The sequence below is a fragment of the Chenopodium album genome, chromosome 9 (assembly GCF_948465745.1).
Source record: "Chenopodium album chromosome 9, dcCheAlbu1.1, whole genome shotgun sequence".
NCBI classification, from domain to species: domain Eukaryota; kingdom Viridiplantae; phylum Streptophyta; class Magnoliopsida; order Caryophyllales; family Amaranthaceae; genus Chenopodium; species Chenopodium album.
In genome coordinates, this window is record NC_137842.1 from 6,237,842 (window position 1) to 6,251,346 (window position 13,505).

General features: G+C 34.0%; 1 protein-coding gene and 1 pseudogene across 2 annotated transcripts; one reads left to right on the forward strand and one right to left on the reverse strand.

Annotated features, from left to right (window-relative positions):
• The first annotated feature begins 363 nt into the window (after positions 1-363).
• Positions 364-2,130, forward strand: LOC145559482 (protein SENSITIVE TO PROTON RHIZOTOXICITY 2 pseudogene; annotated as a pseudogene).
• A 1,214-nt stretch (positions 2,131-3,344) lies between these two features.
• On the reverse strand, positions 3,345-8,284 carry LOC145558327 (uncharacterized). 2 transcript variants are annotated; one of them, XM_081619536.1, is made up of 7 exons: positions 8,076-8,284; positions 6,894-6,967; positions 5,815-5,935; positions 5,386-5,581; positions 4,643-4,870; positions 3,638-3,872; positions 3,345-3,548 (listed from the first exon to the last, which is right to left on the reverse strand). In XM_081619536.1, the coding sequence occupies exons 1-5, from the start codon at positions 8,139-8,141 to the stop codon at positions 4,809-4,811; spliced, it is 519 nt and encodes a 172-aa protein (XP_081475662.1). In that variant the 5' UTR covers positions 8,142-8,284; the 3' UTR covers positions 3,345-3,548; positions 3,638-3,872; positions 4,643-4,808. The 2 variants fall into 2 exon arrangements, with proteins under 2 accessions (XP_081475662.1, XP_081475664.1); XM_081619538.1 differs by lacking the exon at positions 8,076-8,284 and adding an exon at positions 7,176-7,229.
• Positions 8,285-13,505: the final 5,221 nt, after the last annotated feature.

Genomic DNA, 13,505 nt, shown 5'->3' on the forward strand with positions numbered 1-13,505 from the left:
TTTCAAAAGAAAAGGAACTTTATAATCTATTCTATTCTCCATATGTCTAGAGGACCACCAAATTGGAACCAATCAAAAATTTTAAATTAAAAGTGGTGCGTTAGATATGACGATCGATAATCAAACAGCCTTGCATTTCAAATAAAAATTACCACAAAGTTCTTGAAAGAGGCAAATGCATGGATAATGACAACCTCATATCGAAAAATAGTTTAATTATCTAATGACAATTATCTATAGTTTTTGTTGGAATAATACAAATTACAACATACTAAATTGTAACATAGTACTATTACAATAGCCTTTTATATAAGAATGATACAATGAATGAACTAAGTAAAAGAATCCCTCGTACTAGTTTAAATTTGTTCAATGACACATCCAAGGGAGGTTGTATTCAACGTAAACTAATTAAATTTATATTCCATGTATAAGATTAGTGAAGTTGTTCGATCATTGACTTCCTATAATCTTTCTTCAATTCTATTGCAACAAAATAAACATTAAGTGGTCCATTTGTGCAATACTTGTGAGATGATTCAAGGGGAAGCTCTTTGTTTTAGCAACGGAGATGGTGCCGGAGGCATGCACCATGGTCATCCTAGCAACTTGTACAATGATGTGGTAGAGACGAGCTTCAATGCTGGTACAGATGGCATACACCATACACAGTCGGTTAGGTCAATTCTTTTTAGCTTATCAATCTTGAAGGAGAAGATCCATGAAGTTGATTCATTTGTGAGCATTTTTCTTACCCAAGAAAACCAATATCATGCTCATAGTACAATCAATCAATTGACCTCTTCGATGGCATTTTCAAGCATGGCTAATCTAATTCAAGAAATCGTTCAAACCGCCTCATTGATGATGCTCAACTGCGAAAGGATGGCCCTTGGACCAACACATGTACAAACAGGTAACACTAACAACAACATCAATAATAGTACTAGTCATGTACATGTAGATCAAGAGCAACATACAATGCAAAAGGCTAATAATAATGGACTTGTCCAATTTAGTGTAGACGAGGTTATAGTCAATAGCACTAGTCAAGGATTTTTGGATGGAATTAACTTCAACAATCACCAAGCAATCAACAAGAAAACGTACCAAGAGTTAGATGTGTCGACGGAGGCTTATGACTTGGTGGAGGTAGATGCGGCTGATCTACTAGCAAAGTACACCCACTATTGTCAAGTATGTGGTAGGGGGTTCAAACGAGAGGCAAACCTAAGGATGCACATGCGAGCTCATGGGGACAAGTACAAGTCAAGCCTCATGAGGGACCCCCTTAAGAAAAAGAACAATGAAGAAAACAACACGACGAAAAAACCTCCCAGGAAATACTCGTGTCCACAAAAAGGATGTAGGTGGAACAAGAACCATGTCAAGTTTCAACCTCTAAAGTCGATGGTGTGTGTACGAAATCACTACAAGAGAAGCCATTGTCCCAAGATGTTTGTGTGTAATAGGTGTAATACTAAGGAATTCTCGGTCCTTTCGGATTTGAAGACGCATGAGAAGCATTGTGGAGATGTCAAATGGTATTGTTCTTGTGGAACTAGTTTCTCTAAGAAAGATAAGCTCATGGATCATGTTGCTTTGTTTGTTGGTCATACGCCTTTGATTTACCCATTGGTTACGCTTTCGGATAGTAGGTAATGAAATTGTTTTAAACCCTTTGTTTCTTTGTCTTCTATCTTTTTCATGAATGTGAAACCAATTGCTTCTATTCCCCCCCTAACAAATGGACTGTTTTATACTAGCTAATCAAGGTTATCTTTTTATTTTTTTTCTCTCTTGGCAAGGGGTTTTTTCTATTAAACAATTTTAGTTTTAGTTTGGTTCCATTAGAATTTGATACAGGTTTTTGGTATATATGTTACAAATCTTAACAACGATGTAGCCCATTAAGGGTAGAGTTAGCTAGTATCCTCTCATGTAAAGATGGCACCAATCAAGCAAGGTCGTCCCATGCCATTGCACGTTCTAGCATGAAAAATGTGTGCCATACCACAAACACGAGATATGCATGGCATGACATTAATTGTATTGTGTGTATATGGTTGTATGCCAAGATAAGTCTAAACTACAAATATTTTAGAAAAGCAAGAAACAACCTGATCCAGCCCGACATGACTAAAAATGCTAAAATAAATTACATTTGTCATACATATGCAAACACGACACATTACGCTGACACCTGGCATGCCCGAGTTGCAATTTTGAAAATTAGACACAACACGTGGAGAGTAGGATCGATGTTGGCCAAGCCTAGCCAAGCCCATGGGCACATCCCAGCATGGGCCAAAACCATCTTTACTCTCGTTATCATGATATCTTCATCTTTACTCTCATTATCATGGTATATTTTTAAATTCTGGGATTTTTTTTAAAAAAAAGAATAAAATTTTTTTTATTTTAACTTTTATGGAGATTGATAGAAAGACAAAGCGAGTGAGAATTTCACTCGATCTTACTTTATTTAAATATTTTGTGTAATTTGTTTAACTAACACTCCTACTACCTCAATAATATACATAATATACACGTATATACTCCCTCCGTTTTTAAATACTTGCTCCATTTCTTAATACGCGGAGTTTTAGGAGAAATTGGAGAAAGTAATAAAATATGAAGGTGGTGGGGTAGTTGAGAAAATAAAAATTGTAAAAAACAAAAGTAGTGGAAGAATGGGAGGAGAGAGAGTATTATGTTGGGTCCACTAAGTGTGAGTAATGAATTAAATATTATAAAAGCTTTCTAAAAAAGAAAATGGAACAAGTATTTAAAAACGGCCGAAAAAGGAAAGTGAAATCCACTAAGTGTGAGTAATGGAACAAGTATTTAAAAACGGAGGGAGTAATAAGTTAGTCTCCCCTTTTTCTTCATATATTAATAGTTTTGCATGCTGGACTTATGAGACTTATGAGTTAGGGCCTATTCACTTCAACTTAATTTATGTTAAATTCAATTTAGCTCTAATCAGTTCATTAATCGCTCTAAAAAAATATTCATTTCAATTCAATTAATTTCAGTTCAACTCCAATCAATTCAGTTCAGTTTAGCTCGTCCGCTTATAAATATGAACAAACCCTTAGTCATTTTCCCCCTTTTTCTTCATTGCGAGGTTTTAAAATTTTCATTCACCTGTATTATTTCACCAAATAAGCTTTTTTCAATAAGCTCATTTAATATTTTAGTTAAAATTAAATTATATTCCAAAGTCCAAACCTTATTATAAATTATCAACTATTTGCCCCACAATTAGCTTTGTTGTAGTTTTACTCAAATAACTTTAGGTAATAAAATATTTACCAAACACTTTCATATGACCAATTAATAAAATTATTAAGTCAAATCCACTAATACAATTATTAAGTCAAATCACTAATACATCTATTTAACTCTCTAATAGATACCAAGACCAATGTTCATAAAATCAGAACCAATAAATTCATCTCCTGCTACAATACAGTAACCATCTTTTGGACCAGGATGCTTTACTCTTCCATAGCATAATCCGCAAGTTCTCCCAAAAGGATTTCCTGCATGACATTTTCCAACTTTAACCAATATTTGAAATGAAATACAAGTATCAAATTAACATTCTAAAATATAATGTCAAAATAATTACCTGAATCAAGCAGCTTCAACTGACAACACCCTTTTACCTGAATAAAACTCTTCTTGTTATCGTCCCAGATGGAAGATACTTCAATCTCGAACTGTGGAATAGACAACTCAGCAAAAAACAACACTTCTTCTTGCTTGAAACTCGACTTGCCCTTGAAATTGATATGGATAATTTTTTTGATACGAGATATGCGATCAGCTCCACCAATCATTTCCACAAACTTGAACTTAGCATTCTGAAACAATACCCAAATTTGATGCTATTATTTTGGACTTTGAAAAAACACAACACTATAAGGTAAAAGACATTAAAAGTTCTTAATATTCTAATCACCTCAGTATGGTTTCTATTATCTAATACTTCATTTCTCAAATGTATTTATTTTTCCCAATTGTAAATTTTATTGGTTTAACAGTTATCAATTGAGGATCATGACTATTTATAGACATACATAAAATAGACAAAGCATATGCTGAAAGAAAAAGGCTTTACAACTAGGCTATTGAGCCGAACTGCCAAAAGTACAGCGCGTAGACTTAAACTTGATTTGTATATCAAATATCAATGCTTCTCACTAAAAAAGTAGGATAACGAAGTTTATATAAGAGAAACTTTTACTTTCTAATTTAGAAAAATGCAACTGCCCATTATGCGTTATAAATTATGGTTATAGGCTCAATGAAATTCATTTAAGCCTGACAAGATTTATGTATTCTGGAGTACTAACTTGCATTTATCGTCGTAAAACATAAAAACACTACAACGCATAATTTTGATTACAAACATATTATAGCATATTTAGCCTATTTTAACAATATTTAAAGTAATTTCATAAATGTTACTCCATAACAACTCAAGTAATTATGCTGAATAAATATAAAATTTTTTAATTATAAACATTGATAAAATTATTTTAGCTAAATCGTGCATTATGAGTACTAACCAATATAATTATTTAAAAAAAAAAGTTAAATTGCAAAATAAAAAATAGACAAGCGGGCAAACCTGATAAAAATTGTAGTGATCAATTGCTTTTAAAGCACAATCGTGGAACATTTGATGATCTGTAGTGAACTCTGAACTCTGGCAAACAGACTCAAATGCATATGGATGATAATTCCAAAACTTGTAATCCTTAAAAGGATCTCCAGAAATAATACGATATCCATCTCTAGGTCCTGGATGAATTACTTCCCCCACAGCATATGTGGCAATTCCTACCAAGTGGGTTTCCTGCATCATATGAGCTTTACCCATCAATAAAGTTATATAAATATTACAAAAAACGAACATGAAGATAAAAAGAAAGTTTAGAGCCAAAGAGATTTGAGTTGTTGATAATAAAATGGTGTCAAAAGTAACATCAAGTTAATAGCTAAAATTGACATATCAGAGTTTAGAAATCACATAATGGTGCATTTGTTTGAAAGTAATTGACATATCACAGTTTATAATTCACATCAACAGTGCAGTTGTTTGAAAGGAAATGAGCTTTAAGAATGCGAGTTTAAATCTCAAACTCAACAATTTCCAATGATTGTTTCATGGGTAATAAACTTCCAATCCCCCATACCCTAACTCCCCCATTTTATTACCTAAGGGAATAGGGGAGAAATATTAGAATCTAGAACAACCAATTATCAATCCCTATCCCATTCTCAAAATCCACATACTCACATTTTCACGTACCAAACACCACCAAAGGTCAACAATATTTCTCAAACAACTAAACATGTCAAGAAACATACCCGAATCAATTTTTTCCAGCACACAACACCCTTCCACTTCAAGCGTATCACAATCATTTCCTTTTGCATTAGAGTATTTTAATTCAGCAAAAAGTAGTTTCTCTGAAGCATCATCTGAACTGCCATGGAAATTGATATGCACGTAGTCATCATTCTCAGCAGCAACACATACTTCCACAAACTTTAGATTTTTGTGCTGAAAAATAAAAGCAGCTTCAATAAATGAGTTACATACAAGTTGGAAAGAGAAAAAAAAAAAAAAAAAAAAAAAAAAAAAAAAAAAAAAAGAGAACAAATTAATGATCAACTGAAAAAATTTGTATTAGTTTTTTGTTACGCTTTCTTTTTGTGTTGTCATCATATGTGGCTTAATTGATTTGGTTTGTGTAAAAAATAAAAAAATAAATAAAAAAATAAGGGAACATATACCTCTTTAGAATTGTAATATTCTAAAGCTTTGACCGCCAATGGAATATACCTCTTCGAAAGCTTAGAAGTTCTCTCCCTGTGACTTAAATTAGTCGAAGCAGAGAGCGGCGTACACTTTAGGCTGTAATACAAAATACACAAGACACATGTTAACGACAACACATAAAGAAAATGCAACAAAAAAACTAGTACACAATTATTAGCGTTGATCTACAAAGAAATGAGACACTAAGAATCAGCAAAAGACAAAGCACAAACCATATACAACTGAACAAAAAAAAGAAGCATAAAATAGTTGAGATCATGCAAACGATTACAAGGAGAGAATTAAAGACTAGAAGCACCCGTGAAACTATAGAGACACGTAATCCAAATTACATATTTTAAAAGGCGCATAAAGAGCCCTACCAATATCAGGAATGTATGCCCTAAGAGAGGGGAGAGATGCAAAATGAACTAAGGACTTTGGCAGTAAAAGGTGGCACCCTTATCAATTATCACCCTACCCAAGATCTCAAGTAAAAGGTGGCAAAATGATTTAAGGACTTGGGAATGTAGCTTTTGTGATGAAGTAACTAAGGGAGGGCCATATTGCTTGAATCAACACTTGATTGGAGGATTTAGAAACACAGCCAAATGCCCTACCCTAATTCTCCCGAGCATGAATGGGAGGAAGTAAAGTCATTTATGCTTAAAAAAAAGCACAAACAAAATCAATTACTCAAACGATGCCAAACACACCACAATATGATTTTGTTGATGATGGTGGTGATGAGGAAGAGGTGGATTGTGAGATAATGAACATAAATGAAGGTAGCTTAGGTAAAAGAGGCCAAAAGAAAGCATCATTTTGCATTGGATATCTTCTTTCCTTACTTTTAATAATAATTAATAGCTTTTGCTTTGTTTTGCAACTTTCTAGGAAAATCAAGAAAATTACTTAGGCCAAAAGAATATAAACAAGTTCAGATAAAATTATAAAAATAGAGTTTAGAATGAATTATGCCTAGAGTAAAACAAGTTCAAATATAATAATCAAATTGAAGTATAGAATATAAGTTTTAAAGATAGCAACACACCTTGCATAATGCAGCTCCAGCACTGAGTCATCTATCCGATCATGCCTATGAAAAGTAACCGAAGAAGATTCTATCTGAAAAATAGAGGAGTTTGATCACAACAAAATAACAAAATACAGAGAACTACAGAAACTAAAAGCAGCCCCATGCTCAAAATACAAAAGCATACTATACATAACTTTGACTCCCAAGTAAGAAGGGATCACAAGGGATGACATATCGGGAAAATTCACAAAATTATAAGTTCATTCAATTAATCCAGCATCATAGATAGAAGAAGACCTGCTGACAGCCTGACAGACGATCTGCTCGCCTAGGCATTGGTCTAAATGCGGCCATAGCTAACAAGAATAAGTTAAAAGTGAGACAAGCTAACCACATTATTTGTGAACATGCACATAAAAATATGTGAAAGAAAAGACTCCATTACTAATCAAATACTCAACAAAAGAATCTCAAAAGGAATATGGACATGATTGCAAACACCATAATATATATAGACATGATTGCAAATACCATAATACCTATAGACATGATTGCAAATACCATAATACTTGCAAAGACTAATATGCAAGAAAAATTTGATCAATTACATATTCTCTACACCACAAACTTCGATGGCTAACATGAGGGTGCCCCAGTTTCTCATGGTGAGAAACAAATTTTGTTTCTCACATGGTATTTTCGTAAATAAATCAACAACTTTATTCAACTTTATTCAACTGTGGAGCCCACAATAATTAAAAAAGTTGTTGATTTATTCACGAAAATGCCCCATGAGAAACAAATTCCGTTTCTCACCATGAGAAACAGGGAATTTCCCGGCTAACATATCATTTAAACCTTGCCATTCAATTTCAGATCAACAAACAGAAAATTGTTTTCTTTTTATTTTTTTACATCAAATTATCATGAATTATTTATCCCAATACAAGCAATCCATAACATTACGATTACTTCCAAATAAACTTGTTTAAAAAAAATAAACCCCTTAATACAAAATAATTCAGCCCTCTTATTCAGTTCAAGCAAACCCCAAAATAGACCTCAATTAACTAACATTAGTAAACTCAAAAAATCCTTCTAAAGCTCCCTTCTTATAATCAACAGAAAAAAACAGAATTTCATATAATAAACAAAGGAATAAGAAAGTCGGCACAAAACCGATAGAAAACAACTTACCCCAACATCTCTTGACATAGGAGGCGAGCAAAGAATACAGGTACAATTCCGATCAGAAATCACCATATCCCCAGCTGCTTCAGTAACCTTATCAACACTTTGAGCTGCTGCCTTCGATGAGGCAGGCGCTTTACCTCCTCTTTTCGCCACCGCAGCTGCCTTCTTCTGAGCAGCCTTCTTCTTCCTAGCGTCTTGACGCCATTTTCAAACTACAAAACCACATCAATCAAAACTACAAAATCAAACATCAATCAAAACTACAAATTCAAATAAATTAATGAGTATAATACATATACTTCCTCCGTTTTTTTATTATTGCACCATAAGGGTTGGGTGCAAATATTTTGGGAGTGGAAAAAAGTAAGAGAGAGAAAGGTAAAAATACAAAATTGCCCATGTGACATATTAATAAACTAAAAAGTAAGTGTGAAAAAGCAAGGATATGTTGGTTATTTGTAATGTGAACACAAATAATTTTTTTCCTAAAGAGGAAATGGTGCAATATTTGTGAAACTTCCTAAAGGCAAGTGGTGCAATAATAAAAGAATGGAGGAAGTACATAGGATCCAGGATTTTTCGGGTGGGTCACCACCAACTACTAATCAATAATTAATGCAAGAATATTATTAATAAAGGCTAATAATTATTTTTAAAAAATTAAATTATATTCCAAAAATAAATATCCATATTACAACCAAATAAAAGAAATTACAATTGCTCTCTACGAGTTTTCATGTTTTAATATTGATCTAGAATATCATTTATGTCAACATTCAAAAACATATCTCTCTCTATATAAGTAAACAAGCAATCATTCAACATTCAACATTTGGAGGAGGATTTTGTGGAGGAGGATGATTTTTCCGGACCAAAGAAACTTGTGATATCACACATTTTTTTATTTTTCATTCTGAAAATTAAGTTACATTATCAATTAGATTAAGCAAACCACAATTGCTTCAAAAATACACTAACTTGATAATAAAGTATAGCTAAAACACTAATAGTGAGCTTAGCACTGAACATATACAAGTTCAAGGCAATTATTCAAAATCACTAATCACTATATCCAATTGATCACTACTAATATCAATTTCACAAAATCAGAAAAGCAATTATCCAAAGTAATCAATTCCAAAACAAAAATCAGAAGCCCTAAGTTCTTAAATCTTAATCCCCCTAATTTCATAGATTAAATATGAAATCAGCAATTTTACTAGCCCATTGTCAATTCATAATATCAATTTCAAAGAAGGAAAAAAAGTCAGCAATTCAATATTATCAATTCCTACAAAAATCAGAAACCCTAACTCCCTAATTTGATAAATTTAATTACAAGTCAACAATCTCAACTAATTGACTAGATTAAATAACATAAACAACTCAATTAAGCACAAAATCAACCCAACAAGTCAACAATTAGTGTATAATACGAAATTAAAAACTTAAAAATCAATTAACTTACCTAGAAGAGTCGAAGGGCACGCAAGAACGCTGTAAGAGTGCAGTGCGGCTAAACGGACGGAGGTGGCTGGAAGGTGCGGCGGCCGTCGAGGCGGCGGTAGACGACAGCGGATCAGCGGTGTCAGTGTAGCTAATGGCGAAATCCGTGACTTTGAAATTGTCGACATGAGAGAAGAGTATGTTATGGAGTATTATGTTATTGTTGTTTTGTTTTTTTTTTTTCCCTCTCAATTCCTTCGTTCGGCTTTTTTGTTTTTCCAATTTTCAATACTACCAGTGAATCTATGAGCTTGGCTCAGCCCAGGTGCTGGACCAGCACAAAGGCATCCTTGGAATTTCACACTTAATGATGGTAGAAAATACAACATGCAAATACAATATATGTATACCTATACGCATATAAAAACCTTTTACTCCTGTTTTCCGTTATCCATTCCCCTTTGGTTTTCCATTTTCGCGGCTTCCTCCCATTGTGTGTTCTTCTTGTTCTTCTTCCTTCTCTAAGCTCTTCTCTAAGCTAAGCCCCTCTTTAATTCGAGTTTCCGGGCAAACTTATCAACATTTCTATAATGGAGCGGCGACAAGGTTAGTTCTTCACTTTCAATTCAAAAATTGGACAGTTTTGTACTATAAATATGTGCGAATTTTGGTGTTTATTTCTAGGGTTTAACTGTAGATTGAATGTTCTTTGTGTTTCACTTGCGAATTTCTAGATTAGGGTTGATAAATTCTGAATTTTGTTAAAGTTATGCGGATTTAGGGATTTTTGGGTTTATGGTTTAGTTGAATTTCAGTTTTAATTAGTTGAATTATACTCTGACTTAGTTGAATTATAATCTAAATTAGTTGAATTATAATTTGAATTGCATGCACTCGAAGATGAAGTACTCGAATTTTGGGGGCTGGCATTTTGGGTATGTGATGGGTGCGAAAATGGGTCTTTATTTGCGGCCTCTCTGTTTTTTAGGGTGCAGGGGGTGTAAAATTTGCGAATTTAGGGATTTTGTGGTTTTGGGTTTTCAGTTGATTAGATTTGCATGCGATTTGAATTTTTGCTTGAATTAGTTGAATTATACTCTGAATTAGTTGAAATATTTGAATAGACTCGAAATTTAGGTATAAAGCACTCGACTTTAGGGGGCTTATTTAGGTATAAAGTACTCGACTTTTGGCATTTGGGAAGGTGATGGGTGGTGCAAAAATGGGGGGTTTATTTTGCGGGCTGCTCTGTTTTTGATGGTGCAGGGGTGATTGGTGAGTGAGAAAGAAGAAGAGGGAGGTGCGGTGTAGGATAATTACTTGTGGGGTGAATTTTAGGGGCAAGCTTTAAACTTTTGCTGAAAATCTTTTACCAAGAGTTGGGTTTATAGGACATTTGTTGTCATGGACCTAAACAAATGTTTCATGTGAAAGGTGACAGGGTAAAGTCGTATCCCCAAATCAAAAGTAATTCCTAAATCCTCTAACTAATGTAGATAGGGAAGTAGGGTCGAATCCACAGAGAAACGGGTCTTTCTATTCCTAATTAACTAATATGATCTAGATTATGAGGTAACCAATATTTATATTTGAATAATGAACTAAACTACGGATATTAAGAATAAGGAGAAAACAATATATAAAAGGATCTAGGGCATAGGTTCACCAATAAATAATATTCCAGGGTAGAATATAATAATCATTCATCAATGCATATATTAATCAGATTATAAAGGGCTTTCGCTACGTATTATAATCACACAATTAATTTACCGGTATTAAATCTCATCTTTCGAATCTCGACCTAACCATTTATAAATTAACCTGCCTATTGAAACTAGACCTAAACATCAATTCTCATCTGTTGAATCTCGAATCAATATTGTCAAACTCATGCATAAAAGATCAGGCCTAATCTAGTCACAGAGCATTAAATCAATTAATAGGAAATTAATCTAGCATTGACAATCGACAACAATAAATTACCCCTTCATATTATTTATGGATCCCCATAAACCCTAGAAAGAAAAACTACTCACACATAATAGAAACTAAACTAATCAAAGCAATAAAGCAAGACATGATTAAAGAAATAAAATAAACAACTAAGATTAAGAGAAGAGAAATCGTTACCAAAATAAATCTGGAATTAAGAGTATATTAAGAACAAAGGTTTTAGAGAAAGAAAATCTAAGAAAACAATTAAGAGAGTAAAGAAAGAGTAAAAGAGAGAGAGAGAGAGAGAGATCCCTAAAATCGTATTACGTACGGAGGAGTATTTATACTCCGTACAAATCCTAAACTAAAACAAACTTAAACGACAAAATTAACTCATAATATTTACACGTGCCCGATTGGGCGCGCCTTTTTTGCTCTTCAGATTGAATCTCGCGCCCGGCCGGGCGCGTCACTGGGCGCCGACCTTCGCTTCTCCCGCCCGGCCGGGCGCGCCTCCCGTCGCCAGCCTCTTTGGCCGGGCGGCTCTCTTGGGCCACTATTTGGACTACGATTGGGCTCCAATTCTTCGGGTCAATCTGGGTTTCCTCTTCCGGTCTTGAATACTCGGTCCAAATACCCCGGTATCACCTATACCGAGCCCTTAATCACCGGTTCGATGGCTCTAACCGGCCCTGGGCTATAAAAACTGGTCGTGCTTCTCCAGTGCTCGTGATTGCTCCAAAATATCTCGGGAAAATACTCCAAAAGTGTAAATCCCTGCAAAAGTCAACCAAATCTACGAAAACACTAGAAAACACCAATTAGTAATAAAAGTGGCTCTAAAGAGCCAAAAACACTACTAATTATGACCAAGGGACGGGGGTAAAATACTATATAAAATAGACACATCAAAAGGATCTTCTGATTTATATGCTATTTATTAGCTAGATTGTTTGGTAAGAACTATGGTTGCATCACCTATAGTTTGTTTATCTAGTGGAAAGGAAAGTTATTTTGATGATTATGCATGCATCTATTAAGACTATGTTCTCTTCTTCTTATTTAAGGTGTTATAATTTGAACTTTTTAGGATATGATGTGAATTTTTCCTCTTTGGTCTAGTTTGAATCTTTCCAACTAGTCTGTTGAGGCCAATGTTTTGGGACAATATTGATCAAAATGTCAACAAATCATCTCATTTAGTTTGAGATTTGACCAATGCCTGTAGATTTCCCATATGTGTCATTATAGTCATTGAAGTTTCTTTTTTGTATTATCAGGTTTTCTTTAGTGACTATATTTTGTTTGAAAAGAAAACAAATTTTTGCCTCATATTAGCCTTAATGTATTTCAGTTTTGGCCTCCAAATGGGTTGTGTACTAAATTAGTTTATCTAGACTATATATGATGAAAATAGGTCAACTTTCGTTATTTACTGGTTCTAGTTGGTTGGTTTTATTTTCCTGAATTACAGTTGGTTGTTTTTTATGGTGGTCCTCTCGATATAACATTCCACTTCCATTTACAAACTATTGTTGTTGTTTTCCATAGTTTTGTGTTTGGTCTGTCTTTTGGGAATAAGGGTTTTGTTGGTGAATGATGAGTGTACGTGATGCATGATAGTTGTTGTACTTGTTACGGCTTGTACAAGTAAATGATTTCAAAGGCTCTTCTAATATGTTGAACATTTGTGACTTGGTTTAGGATTTGGTCAGAGTTTTTTACGCAGTTGGTAGGTTTTTTTTTGTAACCTAGCATCGCTAGTCAGATATTGTTATTATAATACATCTCAAGTTAATTGTTGCTAAAGATCCATATCCCTATGCATGCATGCAGGTAGTAGAAGACAATCCAAAAAGCAAAAGGTACCAGAGTCGATGCAAGACAAGCAACCTTCGACATCTGAATCTGATTCTGACTTCAGTCCCAAGTCAGATTTAGAATCGGAAGGTTTCAGTGCAGATTCAGAAAGCATGACGAGTGAAGTTCTTGCCCTTCGCAAGGAGATAAAAGAGAAGGCGAAGGCAAAAAAAAGGGAAAAAAAAGGAA

Coding starts and splice junctions, on each gene's coding strand:
- LOC145558327 (XM_081619536.1), bottom strand. CDS start 8,141: ATGGTGATTTCTGATCGGAATTGTACCTGTATTCTTTGCTCGCCTCCT. Junction 5,936..6,893: donor CTGGAGCTGCATTATGCAAG/GTGTGTTGCTAT, acceptor TTTGTATTACAG/CCTAAAGTGTACGCCGCTCT. Junction 5,582..5,814: donor AATATTACAATTCTAAAGAG/GTATATGTTCCC, acceptor TTTATTTTTCAG/CACAAAAATCTAAAGTTTGT.